This window comes from Electrophorus electricus, chromosome 11, assembly GCF_041902795.1.
Source record: "Electrophorus electricus isolate QZ-2024a chromosome 11, ASM4190279v1, whole genome shotgun sequence".
NCBI lineage: Eukaryota > Metazoa > Chordata > Actinopteri > Gymnotiformes > Gymnotidae > Electrophorus > Electrophorus electricus.
In genome coordinates this window covers 7,451,907-7,472,977 of record NC_137507.1, presented here as the reverse complement: position 1 = coordinate 7,472,977, position 21,071 = coordinate 7,451,907, and the positions used below count along the sequence as shown (strand labels likewise).

Below are 21,071 nucleotides of genomic sequence, written 5' to 3'. Positions count from 1 at the left end.
CTAAAGACGGGCTGTGACGCGGTTTGGCCTCGGTGTGGCCGGTGGAGGCTGAGGCGTGAATAACGCTTACCGAGTCCGGTAATGAACGCGGAGCTGTGGGACTCAATCAGACGCAGCGCGGCGCCTTTCTAATGAGTCCGTCCGTACATTACACATTTACAACATGTCAACATTTCCCCCCGTACAACACTTCACTTATCAGGTTGGCCAGTCGAGTTACTGTTACGTCCTCAATCATTTCGGGCAGGACATTAATTACACAAGCGGCAACTATGAAAACTAAATTTTTATTCTACGGTAATATTGTAACGTCATGTCAATCTTGAAGCAGGACTCGCGTGTACTCAGACTGAAAACGCGGGAGAACACATTAGACTTAGACTTTTATTTTCAGTCAGAAGAGGTAAATACAGAATCTAAAATTCGACCCCACATCCCACGTTTTCATCATTTTCCAGGTAACTACATTTTATTTGACAGTATTTCATTAAAAAAAGAAGAAAATCTCACCTTCGTACAGTTACTCATAAGACACAAGCAAAGATATTACATTTATTATAAGATGTACATATACACATATACTACATGGTAGTGGATGTTGGCATGGGGTGTTTGTCACTAGCATTGTATCAGTTTCAACAGAACATCCTAACAACACTATAAAGAAACAGAAAACGTCTTTCTGGCTAATGTAATCAACTTATTTGCTTCAAAGTGATTTCAGAGAACATAAGTGTATCGTGACGTTTTTCTTTTAGAACGCAGAAGTGCACTGCTAAAAAACAAACAAAAAACTCACTTTAAGAACCTGACTTGGTTATTTGTAAGAAACTTGGACGTGTGGTCTGTACATTTACAAACAGGTCTTTATCTGGAGAGCTGCTATTCACAGTATCAATACATCTATATGTACACCATGGTCAATTGTGAAGACAGTAGAGAAACCGCTTGGGATATCGGAAGTTTGGGAATGGTCTCCAAGACCCAGAAATAAATATATCCAATTTTGAATTGGACCAACAAAAAAGTCTAAAATGATTCATTCTGATCCAGATAGCAGCTGTGTTAGTACAAGACATGTCTTAGAGATGCTGGAACTGATTTTAAAGCTCTAATTTTTGCCAGACTTCACCAAAAAAGAAGTCAATACCACCCTCTCCAGCCAAACCTTCCTCCAAAACATGCACACAAAATGACTGACAGGCAGGGAGGACCGCCTCTTTGAGGAGGTGGGTTCTGATGCTTAGTGCCATTGTATTGTGTTGACGTTAGATGGTGATTACAAATCTCAGTACAGTCAGACTTTTTTTTTAATCACAACAGATATGTTAGCAATAGCTATCAGAATGTAAAGCTTGTTTAAATGTTCCTATTTTTAAAAAATCACTTACAGCATCTTTAATGCAAGTCTTAACTTTGTGGCTTTTGAAGCAGTATTGGGACCAATGTTTTCTCTACGCTCTCACCGTAGTCACATAGGAGACGTCACCGCACAACAGCGCCGAGGCGCACTCCGCTGCTCTCCTCATTAAGGCGATCGGGTTACACGCGCACAAACAAGCGATTCACTATTTCTTCACAACAAACATGCAAACAAAACCTATACAAACCGCTTACATCGGTGTAAAATTAAAGTAACCATCATACATTATTAGAGTGGAAAACGAAAAACCTCTGCACTTTGGTGTAGGTTTCATCTCAAAGACAACAGCTGCTGGCGCTTCTAAAAATCATTGCTACCTCTAAGCAACGTCGGAGACGGTTTCACTTTGTGAGTGTGGTAATGGCAGGATGGCACAGGAAATGTTATTCTGAAATAAACAAAACAGGAGAAGCCAACCAGTGAGTGTCTGAGCTGCAGCTGTGCACGACACAGGACCGGGGGGGGGGGGGGGGGGTCTTGGTCTCTGAGCTTTCTGATGGTCCCAATCTCTTCTATAGAGTCAGGCAAGGAATTAAAAACCCACCACCCTGTGCTCAGAGCAACTACTGACACGAACCTCAGTTTGTCTGTACTTCCTGGTTTAGTTGCGCCGTCAGGTCCCTGACAGTCTTTAAACAGTGTGGACGTGGCTGGTCTCAGCATGTCAACAAAACTAAAAAGTGGATCGAGAAGGTGCTGAACAGAAAGCTGTTTCTGGGTGTTTGTTTTTCCTAGGATAATGTGTTCAGTCTTCTGCATATGGAACAGCCTGGTTGGTACTGCCCACGTCCACCACAGTCCTTCTCCGACGAGTAGCACAAAGCACAGGATGAAAGATTATTCCGGAAGGCTCAGTGCTGTGACCTCTGGTTTCATCTTGAAGTACTGGCTAAAGCGAAGAACTGCATATCTAAAACGATAGAACAATGATATGCTGGTAAAGATGAAAAAGATGTTGGTAGTGAAGTATTTGCTTAACTACAGTATTTGTTTAGACATTCACTTACCCCAAGAAATCAAAGTCAATGGTGGAATACTGAGCCTGAATCAAGGCCCACAGAGCCCAGAAGAAATGAGACGCCTAGAGTGAGAATATGAGAGAGAGCGAGAGAGACAGACAGAGGGAGAGAAAGCACGAGAGAGATAGAGAGAGAGAGAGAGGGAGAGAGAATTAGGTTAAGGGGCACAACAAACCAGTATTGTTCAAGTGAACCACGTGACTGTTCCAGCACCTCCTACTCACTACTGTAGCTTTTAAAGTTCTCTGGTTGATGGAGCATAACGGAAGGATCATTTCCTGTGAGTGAGGACATTTAACAAACCTTTAACAAACCCTGTACACTTTATCACACCCTGTACACTTGCGTTTCTGTTCCAGTGGAGACACAAGTGACCACATGAGGAGACTGAACCTGTTACTTTCACCACCAAGTGAGCAGAGCTGGGAGGCAGCTGTGTGCCAGGGATAACCCTCATTCTCACACTCACCCTCACACACTATCCCTCACCCTCACACACTAACCCATATCCTCACACCCCCTCACCCTCACTATCCTTTTTAGGCCTGCGGGGAGGGGTTTGACTTTTATAGGGGCACCGTGAGCAACCCTCCAAGAGGCGGTCACATTAGCCTTCTTCTATAATGTCCCACTGTACTTTTTAATAAGCAGCAGGGTGGGATCGAAACTCAAGAGTAAGGCCTATTTTATCATGTCAGAACTATGCCAGGCTGCACAAAACAGCAAAGCAAAAAGTTCTCTTGCATAGTTACTTTTCATATTGATTCAGACACTGTAATTTACTGTAATTGAAAGATGGCTTAAGGCATTTCTGTGAGCTGGGGGGAGGGGGCCTATGACACAGCCCATAGTCTCTTCGCTCTGGTTACGGCATCAAAGAGGACTTACCAGGGCAAAGCGGTTGACCTGCACGTACAGAAGCTCCACTTCACTGTCAGTCACCTCGGTGGACTGATCCTTGTATTCCTTATACGCCTCTAGGTATGCCTTGAGCCACTGCAGCTGTAGGCTCCGCCCAGGATACAGGCTGTAGTCCACCTCGTTCAGACCTGTCCGTCAAAAACAAAGCCACATCCACCACAGCATCAGCAATGTCCGTCTTGTGCAGAGTGGCCACACCCCTGCACGACACCACTTTCAACTACGTGCGCTCTCTGCCCTCGAGGATGTAATTATCTTTACTCCCACAAAATTACCTGCAAATTCGTTGAAGTGGTTCCCAATGTCATAGGCTTGGTAATTGTAGCCAGCGTATTCGTAGTCAATGAATTTGACATTTCCTGGGGAGGGTAAAAAAATGAAGTGTGTTTTTAGAAAAGGACTGAGGCGTGTGGTGTTAATCCCTACCTAATTCCTACCTAATCCCTACACATCAAAGCTACGCATTAGCAAACCAACACAGGAACTACCTGGGCTTATAGCTGAGCTCTAAAATCACGGACTCGGAGTAAGGGTTTGTGTTCTGAAAGGAGAAACATAGGTGAGAAAGGTTCCTATTAGACGCAGGTACACACACTCAGATACGTGCAGAGTGACTGTCGTGGGCTAAACCGTGCTGTGAGGAATCTCAATTTTGTTGATAGTGGCAGGTTTTAGACCCCCCCCCCCCTTTAGAAAATATCCCGGCTTGCAGAGAGCCATGACTCGGAGCCAAGAAATCTAGGCTGCGATACAATTCCCATGCCATTCCAAAACCAGAGAGGAAGATGGAAGTTAGACGTGCAACCTCTTAGCAGCTATTGGGAAGTCTGTTAACTTGCAAGAAATTAAGCAAGCAAAAGCATTCTATAAAAAGGCTTAGAAAATGAATATTAAAAGGATTAGAAAACGTGGAAATGAAGAGATAGGCTTTGTTAAATCCGTACATCCATATTAGTGCCCATTTAACAACTAAAAGCAAAAATAACCATGAGATCATGCTTTAAGGGAGAAATGTAAAAGCAACGTAAAGAAGTAGTGGGAAAGAAAATAAACAATGTCGCCCCCCAGTGGATCAGTAAAGAAATTACAAGTCGGGACTGTTAGATAAGAATAGTGATTTCAAAATACAAAACCTTACTCCTTCATCACATTAAGCAGTCTACTCATTTTAATGTTTCAGAAACTGCTGAACTGGTTTTCTGGAGCTAAATGTGCACCTGCAGCTAGTGTGTGTGTGTGTGTGTGTGTGTGTCTGTGAAAACTAAACCTTGCTGTCCAAGTGCACTTTTTTAGACTAGCTTTGCTTTAAAGCTTTTACGATGAGTTGTTTTTTTGTTTTTTTTTGACAGTAGACAGAAGTGTTGGTCTACAGAAAAAGACACGTGAGATGGTTACCGGGCCCGTTGGCGTCCTAGCTGGACACACAGAACAGCTCCAGTCAGTGGCTATAGGCCTGTGCAGCAGATGAAGAGATTTGGGGCAAACTCACATCTGTCACAGAACACACACAGCTTCACTGCAGAGTGGCTTCTGCCACCCGCCCCTTTAAGAGATTTGAGGCCCGAGCACCTTCCTCCCCGCCCCTGACACGCCCACCCGGCCATGCCGCTTTCCCATTGGTCCAGGAGAGCACCAGTGACAACAAGGGCTTAGAGGCCCTATGCAAACGAGGTGGTTATCCTGGACAGGCGGAGCCTCACTGCCACAAAAAAAAACCTCCTGACTGACAGAACAAAAACAAAACAAAACAAAAACAAAAAACCATAAACACAGCTCGGACTGCTTGGATATTGCGCAATTCACACAACTCCACTCTCTCTGTGTATTTTTCCCTCTCTTCCTCTCTGTGAGTGAAAAAGACAGCATTTCTTATACCATGTAAATCCTCCCCTCTGCCCGCACCCCTTTTATCGGTTTATTTTTTTAAGGAGTTAATGTTAGCTGGAGGAAGTGGCGTCGATCGCTGTCAGCGTGACCGTCTTCCTCCGTACGGAAGCCTGTCTGTGACAGCAGCTAAGCGCACACGCACACTCTTACAGGCAGTGGTGCAGTATCGTGCGCCCGCCCGGCCTCGGCGGCTGGCTGGCAGCCTTTTTCCTGCTGCTCTCACTCAGTTTCTCATGGGGAACACAGAAAGGTATCACAGCATCACACAAGGGACAAAACACATCAACATTCCCCAAAGCACCACCAGCTAACATTTGCTGCTTTAAAAACACGAAAAACACGAGGAATAAATAAACAAATAAATAAATAAAGCGCGCACACCCCCACACCCCCCACAAACAGACATAACCAAAAGAAAATAAATAAATAAAACAGCTTATAGCTGCAAATCTCCCTGACCCTTAGACGAAATGGTTGGGGGACCCTTTATTAGTGTCTTTAACGATTATCACGAGTGAAAAAATTAAAAACCAGGCCTACCTCTAGCTGGAGAGAGTGAGGGGAGAAGGGGAGCATGGTGGGGAGGGAGCATATGAGGGGCGTGGTGAGGAGGAGGTGGGGAGGGGACCAGGACTCACCTCCTGCTGACCGATAGATGATGTTTTTGCACAGCAGGTCATTGTGACAGAGCACGACGGGAGAAGCCAGCTGGGAGAGACTGTGCTGTAGCCACACAAGCTCGTCCTGCAGACAGGCAACACTGGGCACTGCGCTGATCAGCCTGATCACACACACACACACACACACAAGCATACATGCACGCACCCACAGGCACGTACACACACACACACACACACACACACAACACGCACGCACAAGCACATGCATACATGCACGCACCCACAGGCACGCACGTACGCACACACACACACACACACGTGTAGTTTTTGTCACACAAATTTAATGCATTTAAAAAAAAAGAACATTAAAACAGATGTATTTTTTGTCTGTGAAAGACAAACATGCACTCCCGTGATCCGATACCATGGCCAGAACCTGCGAACCTCTGCCCAGGTTAGACATAACTACAGATCCAAGCCTGTTCATCCAGCCGAGTTTCTAGCGTATCACATTTGTATCCCCAGGTGGTTTTGGAAAAGGTGTCATGTAATTATCTAATACATCACTCAGATCACCCAATTCATATCACACAGGCAAGAGGTTTTGCTTTTTAAAAAGAATAATTTTTTCTGTATGTTCTGGTGTCATATTTTCTGAGGCACTTTTGTCCAGAGTCTAAAGTGTGTATGTGCTTAAGGAGTCAGCTGTCACTGACTAGTATGGGAAGAGTTAGGGGTTAGTTAACTCCAATTGCAACTGTACAACGCACGATGGATCAGACACAAAAAAAACCCTTCCTAAGTGTTCTGTGAAGTTCCCACCGAATCTCAGGTATTCACAGAGCACAGGTAGGGTTAAGAAACCTGTGCAGCAGCACAGCAGCAGTGTGCACGCTCCACAGAGTTTGTGTGTTCGTTTTGTGGGGACCTTGAAGTTTTGCCTTCAGCTCTTGGCAAAGCTCGTCCACCAGTATTTGGGTGTGGCACAACTGCTCCCTGGATCATCTGTCAATGCACTGCACAGGGAATCAGCCAACATCTGGTTTGTCTCCTCAAAATCATTCCTGTACTCTGGAACTTTCTTTCTACAGAAATTCCCAAGAACCATATGTTGATTTTTGTGAATTACATTTAGGGCATTTCGCTGACGGTGTTATCCAAAGCGATTTACAATTATGACTGAGTACAACTTGAGTAATGTCGGTGAGGTGGGACTTCAATTGGTAATCTTCAGACTACTAGTCAAGTACCTTCACCACTGAGACCCCCCTGCCTGTTTTATTGTTAACACATGTTTAAGGTATGTTTAACTCCAGGATATTCTGAGCTTTCTTACTTAACTCGAGTTCCATCATCATAGCAGCCCATGCAGGCAGCGCCAAGCTAGCTGGCAAACTAGCACTAATGCTAATTAACACTGTAGATGTCTAACGCCACAGAGTGACTGGCCATTGTGTCATTTCCCTTTATTAAACATCACACAATATACGTCACGTGTAACTGAGTCATCAGCATACTGAGGACCAGGCACGCACTCAGCATGTGTGGTGAGAGGAAAGGACAGTAATCTGGCTTTGACAATCTCTACAGTGCCCTAAATACGTTATTTTTGTGTCTTGGGATTTTTCTGGAGTCACGGCCCTGCTCACGCGTTGCACTGAAGCACATTCCTTAAATGAAGAACGTGCATGGGTGTGGCAGAACTAAGGCTCGAGATGTAGTTCTGACCCATTTCCAAAAAAGGGTTGGGTTAGACAGAATACATCAGGAGCAAGTGGTTAGACGTGCCTCCGCAATATGCGATAAGCTCAGGCCCTTTTAGTTCCTTTTAAAAGCCGAGCGCAAGCAGGAGAGTTCACCGTGGTGGTGAACGCGCAGGAATGCGCAGGAACAACAACGCAAACAAACAGTGAGGGAGGAGGACACACACATACTGGTCAGGGAGGTGCAGAGGAGCCACACCAGCACACACAGCGCAGACCTCCCAGGGCTAAAGAGATCATACACCAAACCTCCTCCAGTGGCATTCCGAGAAGAAAAACAGTACAATTATAACTGACAATGCCAGGAATGATATACATAGTCTTATTATTTTCATCAATATTGTGGTTCAGTGTGATGAGAATAAATTTTAGATTTATATTACGGTGACATGACTAAATTATTTCAACTGCCTGATTCACATTCAAAATTCACAATGGAATTGTTTTGCCTTAGTAATTAGAGGATATATTTTGAGTGGGAGGATGTCTATAGTCAAATTCCTATTGTGAGAAACTGGACACGTCTGAAGTGAGAACGGCATGTTGCTCTCGACGGTTGGAGGAGGTGGTGTCACAAGCACTCAACACCCTCTCTGTGCTGGCAGAGTATAAACATCACACCCCTGTCGCACCACTTCACCAACCTTGCCGTAGGCAACTTGTGAACGAAACTCACAACAGGCGCTCCCGTAGATCACCTGGTCATGTGGGTGGGTCAAGGTGCAAGTAACACCAAGATCTCGAGTTTAACTCCCAGGAGGTTGTGCTGCTCTGGATAAGAGCGCCTGCAGTGTAAACACGGGTCTTTCCTCTTTTGCTAAACAGGACGGATTCAAATGGAATAGGATCAGTCACCAGAACCGCGATGCTTCCAGCTGGACTCACCTCTGGTTCTTGGCTGGATCCTCGAAGCGGGTGGGGACCAGGGAGAGGAACTTTCCCATCTTCAGCCAAAGGTCTGACTGTGGCACCCAGCCGTTGTGGGCGTGAATGGCATGGTACTTTGCCAGCTGCCGTGCAATCAGCCTAGCACAAAAAAACAACAAAACAAAACACATGAACTAAAACAGTCACTGTGGTCTGGGGTCTAGCAACTCGCAATATTACTATGGTTACATTAACGCATGGCCAGAGGGTGAAGGTTTTTTTGCTTTTTTGAAACAGCGAGAGAGGCCCTAAGGGCAGCAGACGGGGGCACGCCGCACTCCCCGCACGCCTGCGAGGTTGGGGACGGGCACCATGAGCTGGGGCTGGTGAGGCTGTGCTTAAAGAGAAGGGTAGTGTTGCAAAGAAGGTTGTGGCTTTAGAGCGCAGGACCCAAGCACCACGGCCTCGTGGGCCCAGAGCTCAGGGAAATCAGACACCTGTGTGGCAGGCCCTGCTTTTGAACAAATCTAGGCTGACCGGGTGTGTGCATGGGTGTGTCCGTCCATCCATTCTTTACCTGAAAATTCCAGGGTTGCGGATATGCTCCGGCTCCAGGACCATGCCTTCGAGGAACTGGTAGCAGAGGCCATTGTTGAAAGTACAGTAGAGGTGCGGAGCACAGCGGTGCGCCTGAAGGACCAGGAAACTCTTCACCTCGTTCTCGCGGTCCACAAACAACTCCGTCTTGTGGCCGTAGATCCGCACCAGGACCACGTCCTGCAGGGCACTGCCAATGTAGCAGCCAATCAGCTTGTTGGTGATGCCGTCGGTGAAGGACTGCGGAGACAGGAAGAAGAATCTTTCAGGGGAAGAACGCAACACTTGAACTGTCTTTCCTTTTGTTTAGTTGGCCGTACTCCCCGACACGGTTCAAAACACAAGATGCACCTGCACATAAGAGATGCCAAAGTTCTCCGGTAATACACACACATTCTCAGGTAACGGGTATCATAAAATGGACCTCATCTAAGAATCTTCTCATGGGAAATTCATACACCTGTTACTGTGATATACGAGACACTTTTCCAGCAGAGACGATCCATGATCTTTCTCTCCTTAACTTTACTCAGGATCGACGCATCTTTTAGGTCTAGCGTTTGCTCATCTTGGAGCTCAGACAGGACACCGCTGTGAAACCATCCCAAACGAGCCTGGTTTCTACACTCTTGCACCTGGCACGGGGGTACCTGGAGTGGCAGGCGTGGCTTCTCTGGCTCCTTATGACGCCCCCCCCCCAAAAAAACCCCGACGACTCTGCAGACTTTCAACCTCACACCGGTTTTCTTTCAACACGGAAATCAACACTCAATTCTACGTTTTGAACAGTGGACAGTTCTTATCGTCAGATCATTCAGAACTGACTCATAACTCAAGACAAAGAACTAGGCTCCAGGAAGCAAAACAATTATCAAGTTCATAAAATAAAAGTGGACCGCAAATTTGGAGCTTTAACCAGCAAGCAAAAAAACAAACAAAATCATTAACCATTAGTGATGTTACTATTCAGCTGAATAAACATTACTGCTGATGAAGGTTTATGAGCCAGTACTAAAGTAAATATTAAATTTACAGATTACTTGATATTAAATAAATACACAACTTTGGATCTTAGATTTAAGACTAGATAGAATGAAGAAGAGGACAGACCTGTGGTGGAGATGATCAATAACAATAAATCCACTTAAAGAGGAACCCGAGTCTCCGCTCAAGAACAGGAGTGAGGTCATCAAAGCAAACGCACGCGCAAGCCTTTGGACACAGGCAAAAAAACTGTGAATGCCTCCAAATCAAAAAGCTGACGTTCACTGACAACTTGACTTCAGCACTCAAAATTCAGCAGCTCACAGCAAAATTTGACAAGCATAAGGAAACAAAGGAGCTTTTTCCTGCTCATCTTCATTACTGAAGGAGAGGAAGCAGAACCAGTCAAATATAATGCGAACTGAGGACAGCCGTTTTCACCGCCTTACTACACTAACGACGAGAAACTAATGTGCACCCGGAGCACCTCATTAAGTAGAGTCCTTTAGTGTAGTGTAGTGTAGCGGGTCATACCACTGCGTGTCTGGGGGGGGACTAGGGTTCTATCCCCTGACTGGGTAAGTGCGCTATGCTGTAATAAGAGTCATAGAGAGAGACTCCTAACATGGCACTCGCCTGCCTCTGTAGCATCGTTGAAAACTGTAAGTCCACTCTGGATAAGAGTGTCTGCCAAATGCACAAAATCGTAAATCGTATTAACAAAGAAATGGCATCAGTTGCAAACTCATGGTGTTCATTTGCTCAACAGCAGACGAAAGGCTTTTTCTTACGGGCATCATGTGCGGTGTCATATGATTCAGCTACTGGGAGAGAACAGCGCTGTACTGATATCTGCCTGGGCTTTGGCTGCGTGAGGAACAGTTTCTCCTGGGACAGTCCGAACTCCAAAACATAATAATCATGAATCCAGGAGACAACGCTTTAGATGTTAACCCTGACAAGCTGCCATCTTATACAGTACAGTGTGGTTCATCGGCTCTGGAGAGCTGCCCTGTACAGTGTGGTTTGTGGGCTATCAATAACCATCCCATGTAAAACTACTCATAAAATACCTGATTGGACATATTTGTTTTTAAATACAAGGGCAGTGGTAACTCAGTGGTGAAGGTACTTGGCTTGTAATTGGAAGGTTGCTGGATCACATCCCACCGTTGCCACTGTTGGGCCCCTGAGCAAGACCCTTAACCTACAATTATTCAAGTTTGTACTCACTCATAATTGTAAGTCACTTTGGATAAAAGTGTCAGTTAAATGCTGTAAATGTAAAAAGGTTCTTCTAACTTTCAATTATCATGACCCTTTCGTTCAGTCAACAAAAATAAACATATAAATGTTATGCTGAGGCAGTATGTGTATACAATGATCTTAAGGAGAGAAGCCAACGCTGCTCTCTACTTCAGGTTAAAGGAAAGTCATGCTAGTTATAAATCTATTAAACAACTAATGATTAATAGAGAACTGACTTGTGATTGACAGCAGCTAAACATTAAGCCTTTTTCTTTAGGCCCTTTTCTTCTTTTTAAAAAGCACCTTGCACAGATTAAGTTTCTGTAAAGAAACGACCAAACTGACATTAAAACATTTGCTCCTTGTTGGGACACACTGGGACTAACAGTTTTAAGGTATTGAAGGTGATTTTTATGCTATTCAGAGGTGGTTACTGTGGACTGTTGGTTTGTTTTCGTGTAGCAGTCTGTTTGGAGTCTCTCTCTCTCTCTCTCTCTCACTTAAGGATATATGCATACATCCTGTCAGTAAAGATAGGACTATGAGGCAATATTCCATTAGGCCTGGACAAAGGGTATATGATAACTAACTGGTGCTTCCCTGGATCCTGTGTGTGTGTGTGTGTGTGTGTGTGTGTGTGTGTGTGTGTGTGTGTAATGACTTGGACATATAACAGAGCTTTTCAATGGAAGGATGAACATGGAAAAGCAAGGAACATTCCTCTATAAGTGAACTACAACTCAGCAAAACAATGGTGAACTAATGCCAGCCAAGTGTAGTTTCTAGCAAAGGTTACTCAGCGAAACTCAATGCGAGTTTGTTGTTTCATCAATGTGAAGCATCACCCATAAACAGTCCCCCTACTCAACTGCTAATAGCACCCCCTATGGACACATCTGGTAAATGTGAGTGAGCAAGAGAAGTCAGGTCCATCAAAAAAAATATACAAATAAACACATTTTTAAAAACCCCTAAACAATACAGATGAGATTTTGTTCTTTTGAACAAATGAAGTTGTGACCTAATCCCATGTTTTATCATTCCCATACGAGGCATCAATCACCGTGACACCACAGCTGCAGAACAACCAGGACATACCACGGAGCGCCGCTTGGACCTTTCTCTTCATGTCCCAGAAAAGGAACCACGGCACTCATGGTTGGACTCCACCTTTGACACGAAGGGGACAGAAACCATTAGTGGAGGGTGTACAGGTTTTCTTCCCTCTGGGAATCCTGTCATTCCTGCCCTATTCCTGAGTGACTGTGTGGAGAATGCAGGATTATCAGGAATTTTACTTCTGGTCCAGTTAGAAGCGATGGGCATGTGCCAAGTTCCCCACTTGGTGTTAACATTAAGGAAAACTAGCTCCATGGGTGCCCCACCCCCTTGGCACATTGTGTATGCACAGGTCACATCCTGACTTTTTAAACAAGCAAACGCTTTCTCCCTGGTATCTGGGAATGCCTTGCCCTGATGTCAGCTATTCAAACCAGGATGTGGGTTTCACTAAAACAAATTACAAACTTGCTAATTAGCTAATAGTAAAATGTGAAATCTTGACTAATTTAAACTAATTAACAACTGAATAAGCTTCTCATTCAATGATATGAAAACAGTTCATGTCAGGGAACATGGAGGAACCCATTTACCTACTCACACTAACCACAGGGCTCGGTCTGACTGTACAAAGCTTTCAAGATGAATTAAAGTGGCCTGTAAGGCCTGATAAGGATTTATTTTGCAGCTCCAACAGTGTTCCTGTGTGTGCGGTTTAAAGCTACAGTCAGCGTTACTTACACTGAATTTAGGCAGAATGATATTTATGTTGAATTCAGGCAGGGAAATGAACCCTTCGAAACAGAGCAGGTACATAAAAAGCCCAGTAAAAGCAGAAGAGAGATTTACTACCCAATGCTAAAGTGGCCAAAAGACGAATGAGGTCTCTGATGGAACGAACCTGCTATGTAAAAACCTTCTCCCCTAAGATGAGCAGAAACTAAGCTAGAACATGGGAGAAGATAAGAGGTCCATCTAGAACGCGGGAGAAGAAAAGAGGTCCGTCTCCATGGGGATGCCGGATACAAAACCTGAGAGGAACCTGAGATGTAAAGAGTGATTTATGGTGACGGCGTAGAACTGGACCGACAGGTTTGAGTTTCTTCTAATAAATGTGGTAGGTTACTGTGACTTTGACACTCCTTGTAAGGATGCTTGTCTTTCAAATAAAAGAGAAACAAATTGATCATCTAATATTATATGAAGCTTAGTCTTTCTAGGAAATATTAAAATTCTGAAACCAATTATCCTTCACCCCAGAGTAATAAGTTATCTATTATGTTGTAATTACATTTCCATTAGGTAACTGCTCAAACTATTAGAACCACAGAAGCACATTTAGTTACCTGAATCATTCCAAATAGTTTTCAGTGGTCGCCTGGTCTAGATAGTGCTTTCAATTTAGCCCTTTATACTATTAGCTAAAAATATAAAATAAGTTAAAAAGAGGGTTCGTTGACTTTATCAAATAACAGTGTCAATTACCTTATAAACCCGTAACTAAGTAAGGTAATATTTGCAAGAGCAAACTCACTGAGAAACACGCAGACAGAACTGAGGCCATGTTACCGCGTCTTCACAAAGCTACCGGCTAAGATGTATCTGTTAATGTTCATTTTATCCGATTATTGTTCATTACCAACCAGCACCACGTTCCCCATACTGCAGCATTACGTAGGTTTTAAGAAGCAAAATGAGCAGAAAGTAGATCGATTCCTATAACGACATCAAATCGAATTAGAGCGAGGAACTTTTTTTCACTGCAATTCGACAAATGTAGGAAATGTGAGCTTCCTATGAGCACGTGAGTGGCTCCAGCACCTACACATAAACCGCACGTACCAGCCAACGCTCGAGGGTGCCTGCTTCTTCCACATGCAAGCGAGCGAGTGCGGCGTTTGGGCTCGAGATTAGCCGATTATCTGAGTTATTTGCGTTATTCCCGTCCAGAATACGCAGCGCGCGGCTCGTTAATCCCAGCAACGGGCTTTGCGGGCTGGTGACGCAGCTAACCGGGGACCGACACCTCTGTAGCGAGGCCCGAGCGGCCGGCTGGACGCTTTGGCTTGTTTGCAGTCATGCTGTGAAAATTAGATGAGTAAACGTCGGTAAACTGTACGAGATTCACCTTCATTTCGACTTCTGTGGGTTTCCAGTTGGGTCGGATTTCTTTTATCAGTTGCAGCGCTCCGGGTCTGTGGTCGTGCTCGTCGACGGTGACGTTGAGTTTCGGGACGACTGGCGCGCCCTCGGGGACGTGGATGTAATTCGCCATCGCTGGACACGCGCCTGAGGGATCTGGTGCTGCGAAGCCTCGCGAATGCTGCAGACGTCCGTGAACGCGAGATAGTGCTCGAGTGTGCAAACTTAAAACAGCTCGGTGTGTAATACACTGCTGCTCCGCCTTCTTTCTCTCTCTCTCTCTCTCTCTGTGTGTGTGTGTGTGTGTGTGTGTCCTCTGCGCGCTGCATGCTGGTCCTTATGACTCATTCATTTGCAACAGAGTTTTGGTTAGCCATGTCACATTTAGCGGGCACGGATGTATTTTTCCTGTAGCATCCCTTAAACGGGTTATGCATTGCCAAGTTAAGGTTAACATTAATATAAATTAACATCATTTGTTTAAGCATATGAACATATAGTTTGTATTAAAAATATAGCGCGTTTTTACATATATAATGTATTCTATGGGTGGACAGATATTTAATGTCCAGAGTTTGGCAATGGTTCTGAATTTCTTATCAATTCGGTATTCAGAAATACTGAGGCACGTATCCCCGAAATCAATAACAATACTATTAACAGTTAGCCTATTATAAAACACAAGTTTAAAACATGACATTAAGCCTATGTCATAACATATATATGACATTTTCAAGAGCTATTCTGCACTTTTGGGCTCATCAAATGCCCTTAAGGGAAATGAACAAAAATATCAAATAACACCTGCTTCTAGGAGCACGTAGGCTACGTATGCTTACATCTAGAGCAGCAACTTACATTAGCCACCATAGACTGTGGTAGCCTCAGGCAGAATGAGGTGAAGGTAGGTTAGTTTGTGTGTGCGTGTGTGTGTGGAGGGGAGAAGGGGTGGGGGACCTTGTTCCTAATCTACGATAGTTATTCGTACTTTCGTTTTCCTCTCTTTTTGACATTCATTAGATTTAATTAAATAATTAGCGACTAAAAATACATCGATATTTTAATGTGATGATCGATAGTATAACGTTAGTATTGAAAGTATCGATACCTCAGTTTCGATCATCATCACTACCGGTGACATCCAGCAGCATCGCTAAGTCTGCGCGTCACACACAGCGGGAACGTCTGTTCGGGAGCTTGTCGATACTCGGATGGAGATTTGTGAAACACCACACGCAGCTTCCGGTCCGTCCGCATTATTGGTCGTAGCGGGCCGTTAGTCGTACGGGTTGTGAAGGAGCCTTGTGTGTTTGTGTGGCCCAGTGTCTGTCTGTTTGGGCACAGAGCTCTCTCATCAAAGCTCTCCAAGTAACGGTAACGGCGCTGCGTATTACAGTGCTGTCCTTTGACACTTACCTGTCAGAATTACCCTAAAGGGAATCATTGTGTGTCGGTGTACCAGATAGCTGGCTAGCTTAGCATTTGCTAACGGCTAAGTAGCTAGCCAGCCAACATACACTTTTCACCTGATTTAGTAGTTTGGTGACTTTGTGTGATTATTTTTAAAACTATCCACTTAAAATCTCGCGTATGTTGTTGTAGTTATCTGTGCGGCTGTTCGTAAGTGTCGGTGGCCCGTGTGTGCTCGCCCTGTCACCCCGCAGGCTCGGTGTGAAGTATGGCGATGAGGCAAACCCCGCTCACCTGCTCCGGACACACCAGGCCTGTGGTGGACCTGGCCTTCAGCGGAATAACCCCGTATGGCTACTTCCTCATCAGTGCTTGTAAAGGTAGGTGTTTGGCCTCAAGGTGTACAAGGTCGCGTTTTACTAAAAACCCTAACGTGCAAATGAGACTCGTCTAGATATAGGGGTTTAATTGTGGATGTAGTTCTTGGGTGTCGAGTAAGTGCCGAGGAAGATTTTAATAAGATCTTTTCACTTTTGGGGGCCTTTGCAGATGGCAAACCGATGTTGCGGCAGGGAGACACAGGGGACTGGATCGGCACGTTCTTGGGTCATAAAGGCGCTGTTTGGGGGGCCACCTTAAACAAAGAAGCCACTAAAGCTGCTACTGCTGCTGCTGATTTCTCAGCGTAAGTAACAACATCGCTAATGTGTCTGAAGTTGTGGGTATGGCAGCACCTCCATACAGAGTGAGGTGGAGTGTTGCTGTTGTGTAGACCTGCGATGTTTTTGTTTTTGCCTGATCATACAGAAAAGTCTGGGATGCAGTCACAGGTGATGAGGTTCTCACGCTGGCGCACAAGCACATCGTCAAATGTGTTAACTTCACGCAGGTAAGGTCTTGTGGTCTACATACATATTATATGTGCATCATTTTGCAAATGTTATGGGTGACGTTCATTTATAGGAGACACAAGGGTATTCAGTGGAGTATTTACACTGACTGTGTCATGAACAATCCATTTAAAGGATAATTTCATTATCCTTCATTACAGTGATGTCATTATCCATATTATGTCCATATTATTCACATTATAGTGATGTATAGCCACCACTGCACTTCCCTTATAGAAAAATGTTAATAAGGCATTTGGAATTTATGCAGCTAGTTTGCTACACCAGTTTGTGTCCGCGTGTATCAGAGAGAGTTGTAATAATGTTTCACCTTTATCAGAAGGGCCTGTTGCGCTCGTTTGCTTTCAGAAACCCTGAAAAGTGGGAACAGTGTGTTCCCTTGTAACCTTGCTGATATTATGGTAAATGGGAACATCACACACTGAAATCAGGTCTGCTCTTATCAGTATGTACACAAAGGAAGCAAATGTGCCAAACCAAGCAAGTATATTTTTTATGTCTCCCGTAGAATCCAACAGTGGCTTTGGATCACAGGGCTGAGTGATCAGTTTATCAGAAAACATAATCTCAGAAATCTCTACAGAGTCTCTTCTCAAGCTGCTTTTATATGTTACGAATGCAAAACCAACAAGCTCTCCTGATCTCTCTCGACTCTTGTGTGTCTCTTTGCTAACCGCATGAAACCAGCCTGTGGTGTTTGTATCAACAGGACAGTAACTGTCTTTTGACTGGTGGAAATGACAAAGTGCTACGCATATATGACCTCAGCAAGCCTGAAGCAGGTATGAACCATCACAGGACTAGGTTGCTGTGAAGGAGAGAAATCTTGTGTGTGTGAGCCCACCCGTGAGGGAATACATCAGTCTGTTATTCTGTAAACTTTGTTTCTGTTCCAGATCCTCAGGAATTCTCTGGCCACACTTCTGCCATTAAAAAAGCTCTGTGGTGCAACAGCGATCAACAGATTCTTTCAGCTGCAGAAGACAAAACCATACGGTGACTCACACTGGTGTCTGATATGCACAGTGACCCGCACTAGTGTCTGATATGCACAGTGATTTTTGTATTATGATTCTGAACCAGATTTCAGTCATTTGTGTCTGTAGGAGTCATTGCTGGTCTTGGGTCACTCTGCTCTGCTGTTCGCTGTGCTCTGCTCTGTGCTGCTGCAGCACAATCGTCCTGTGAGCTGATTGTTAGTGTCCTTGGAAACATGCATCTCCAGAATCCCATTTTTGTCAGGAACACAGAAAAACTTGAATTTTCTGAAAGTAACTGTGGAAACAAACCCCAAAGAATGAAATGTAGATGTATTTCAGCACAAAAAAATGAAAAACGTCTTAAGTGTATGACTTCATATTTCAAATATACTCACAGGTAACAAGCAACATCATTTATTTTAAAAAGTAACATTCACTAATTTAGCTATCTAGGAATGCAGTGTCAGTACTAGTCAGCTAGACACTATACAAACAACTACAACTGTCCATGTGTAAAACCCACATGCTCCTCTTAAATAATGGATTGTTTGAGAAAGTAAAAGAATACTTGTCAAACAAAAAAACCAAAGAGCCAAAGTTGAGCTTGTTCCCTGAACGCGACGCAGCAGACGTTGTCAAACAGGATCACATGAGCAGACACACATTTTTGAGGGACACACCTGACAGTTTATGGGCAATTTTCAATTTTTTAATGGCCGTGTTCATAGCCACTTCTAAGGATAGTCAGAAATGTACGCCCATATCCCATACATGGTTAAAAAAAACCAAACAAACTGAAAATTGCTGAAAGTGGAGACAACAACATGATCTTGTCCTGTTCTTGTTGCCTCCTCCGCAGCCTGTGGGACAGAAACACAAAGGAGATCGTGAAGACTCTCTCATTTGAAACGTCTGTCAGTAGCATGGAATACATACCTGACGGGGAGATTCTGGTCATCACCTATGGAAGGACTGTCGCGTTCTACGACGCTCATATGTAAGTGAGATTCCCTTCTCTGGTTTAGCCAGACATGGAGAGACCCACCGACTGAGCCTGTGCAGCAGGAGTTTGCATGAAAACAAACTGCTATGGAAAATGAGTGTTGGGTGTGTGTGGACTGTCACACCTGCTCTTATGAAATTGCTTTCTAGGAACCTTAAAGGGACACCTTGCCCATAATGTTTCCATGGCTACCAATGAAAGAACCTTTCGTGTGTAGAGTCTTGGATTTGGAGTCTTGACTGCCATTTGTAACTTGTAAGCATGATCTTTGCAGGCTGGAGCTGATTAAGACCGTGGATGCCCCTGCCTCTATTCACTCTGCCTCACTGCACCCCGACAAAGACTTCTTTGTGGCAGGAGGCGATGACTTCAAGCTCTACAAATACGACTACAGCACCAAGGAGGAAATGGGTAGGAGCGCAAAGCAATGGCGCCTCCAAAAAACGCAAACGCGGCTAACGAAAAATGGTTGTCGACGGCAATGGTTAGCCAGAACTCAATTAGTTGGGACCCACTGTGTGATGCTAACTCCACTTTGCTGATTTTTACTCAATTATTTCAAATCAATATTGGAACATTTGTTGTAAATACCAAGATTTGAAAGTGAATTGTGACCAGCTAACACCAGTTTAAGAGCATATAAAGTGCAGACCTTAAATAACTGATACCATGAGTTTTGTTGATTTGTACCTATATACAAGCTACAAGAATGACAGCCCTCTATATGGCCTGTGATTTCTGTAGGGTTTTGTCAGTTGTAATGTAAATTACTGGAAAAAAATAATAAAGGTGACATTCTGCGCTCTCATGTCCATAATCCTGCGTGTTGTAATACGGAAACTGAACAACTGTCACTGTCCCAGTACAGGCGGTGTCTAGGGGGCTCAGTGTGTAAAGGGAAGTGTGCCGCACCTCACTTGACCTGCTCTGTTGCCGGAGCTGAACGGTCCGTGTGCGTGTGAGTACTAAAATCGTCCCCTCTGTCTTTCCAGAGTCCTACAAGGGCCACTTTGGGCCCGTGCACTGCGTACGCTTCAGCCCAGATGGAGAGCTATACGCCAGCGGCTCCGAGGATGGGACCCTCCGCCTGTGGCAGACGGCCGTGGGCAAAACGTACGGCCTGTGGAAGTGCGTCCTCCCTGGTAAGCCCTAAAGGAATAATGCGCGTGGGGTACCTTCACACCCGTGGGCTGTCAAGAGTTACGGGGTGCAGCTTGCAGAATTGGGGCCTGGGTCACTGAGTTTACTGAGACACAACCTGCGTTTGTGGGAGGTTTTCATATAAAGAATATATACTTCATATTACACATACAGTTCTTGTTTGGGGAGCGTAAAGGTTGTAAATGCTCTGATTTGTCTCTTGACAGAGGAGCTGTCATCAGAGAACACCGATGCGCTGTACTGCCCCCCGGCTGAGATTAAAGCCTGAGACACAGAGAGGGAGGTGGGAACCGATAGGTTCGGGATGGGTGGGGCCAGCGCGTCCACACCCCCGACAGAGAGGTGGGCTAAGCTGTCAATCACCTGAAACAGCCCCAGGGCAGGAGCTGAGTCTTCCAGGGGAGTGTGTGGAATCCACCGACGTATCCAACCCAGATGAAGCCATCGCAGACGGGAGCTGCAGCCCTCCCTCAGACTGCACTCAGCTCCTCCAGTGGTCTGTCTCCACATGCTGTGTGATCACTATGGTTACTTTTTTTTCTCCCTTTCTTTCTTTTCCTCTTTTTTTCCTACAAATTTGTGCTTTTAAAACAAAAAAAGTGTTTTGTTTCAGTAAAAGGAAATACAGTGTTCACATTCGGTTTGGTAACATCCCATTGGAAATGACCCTAAGAAGAAATATGATGTCAGATGCTATTCTTATTCACAGCAGTGTCTTGTGGTGTAACAGAACATGGACCCGTATCTGTGTGAATACTGGGGTGTTTTGAACAGCTAACAGCATTTAAAAGCTTAAGTTCTTAACGCTTGACTATCTTTGGTTGCAACATGACAGGTGTATCATGTAGTTAATAAAACATTGGTGATGTAACGTTTAGCACCTCGTGCGTATTCCGTCGCTGCAGATAGCGTTCGTTTTAGAGACACGTGTGTCAACACTTGTTTTTTGATTCTGTGTTTCTTTATTCGGTGTGTGTTTCTGCCCTGTTGTTGATGTTTGTTACCAAAAACAACCAGTAGATGGTAGCCTCACTACCGCTACCTGAAGTGACCTTATCTTGATTCTATCTGGGTGC

At 44.6% G+C, this 21,071-nt stretch overlaps 2 protein-coding genes across 4 annotated transcripts; one reads left to right on the top strand and one right to left on the bottom strand.

Moving 5' to 3' along the window:
* Positions 1-370: 370 nt before the first annotated feature.
* On the bottom strand, positions 371-14,663 carry etnk1 (ethanolamine kinase 1). Its single transcript, XM_027026635.3, has 8 exons — positions 14,517-14,663; positions 9,078-9,337; positions 8,519-8,659; positions 5,889-6,031; positions 3,639-3,722; positions 3,331-3,491; positions 2,431-2,504; positions 371-2,333 (listed from the first exon to the last, which is right to left on the bottom strand). The coding sequence occupies exons 1-8, from the start codon at positions 14,661-14,663 to the stop codon at positions 2,261-2,263; spliced, it is 1,083 nt and encodes a 360-aa protein (XP_026882436.1). The 3' UTR covers positions 371-2,260.
* Positions 14,631-20,872, top strand: strap (serine/threonine kinase receptor associated protein). Of its 3 annotated transcripts, none has more exons than XM_027026639.3 (10): positions 14,631-14,768; positions 16,195-16,320; positions 16,490-16,625; positions 16,748-16,829; positions 17,561-17,633; positions 17,748-17,847; positions 18,691-18,828; positions 19,109-19,245; positions 19,827-19,976; positions 20,202-20,872. In XM_027026639.3, the coding sequence occupies exons 2-10, from the start codon at positions 16,209-16,211 to the stop codon at positions 20,261-20,263; spliced, it is 990 nt and encodes a 329-aa protein (XP_026882440.2). In that variant the 5' UTR covers positions 14,631-14,768; positions 16,195-16,208; the 3' UTR covers positions 20,264-20,872. The 3 variants fall into 3 exon arrangements, with proteins under 3 accessions (XP_026882440.2, XP_035384125.1, XP_035384126.1); XM_035528232.2 differs by lacking the exon at positions 14,631-14,768 and adding an exon at positions 15,746-15,904; XM_035528233.2 differs by lacking the exon at positions 14,631-14,768 and adding an exon at positions 15,772-15,898.
* The last annotated feature ends 199 nt before the right edge of the window (positions 20,873-21,071 follow it).

Coding starts and splice junctions, on each gene's coding strand:
- strap (XM_027026639.3), top strand. CDS start 16,209: ATGGCGATGAGGCAAACCCCGCTCACCTGCTCCGGACACACCAGGCCT. Junction 16,830..17,560: donor AATGTGTTAACTTCACGCAG/GTAAGGTCTTGT, acceptor TTGTATCAACAG/GACAGTAACTGTCTTTTGAC. Junction 19,246..19,826: donor CAGCACCAAGGAGGAAATGG/GTAGGAGCGCAA, acceptor CTGTCTTTCCAG/AGTCCTACAAGGGCCACTTT.
- etnk1 (XM_027026635.3), bottom strand. CDS start 14,663: ATGGCGAATTACATCCACGTCCCCGAGGGCGCGCCAGTCGTCCCGAAA. Junction 9,338..14,516: donor CCACAGAAGTCGAAATGAAG/GTGAATCTCGTA, acceptor CTGTCTCCGCAG/TCCTTCACCGACGGCATCAC. Junction 8,660..9,077: donor CGCAACCCTGGAATTTTCAG/GTAAAGAATGGA, acceptor TTTTTGTGCTAG/GCTGATTGCACGGCAGCTGG.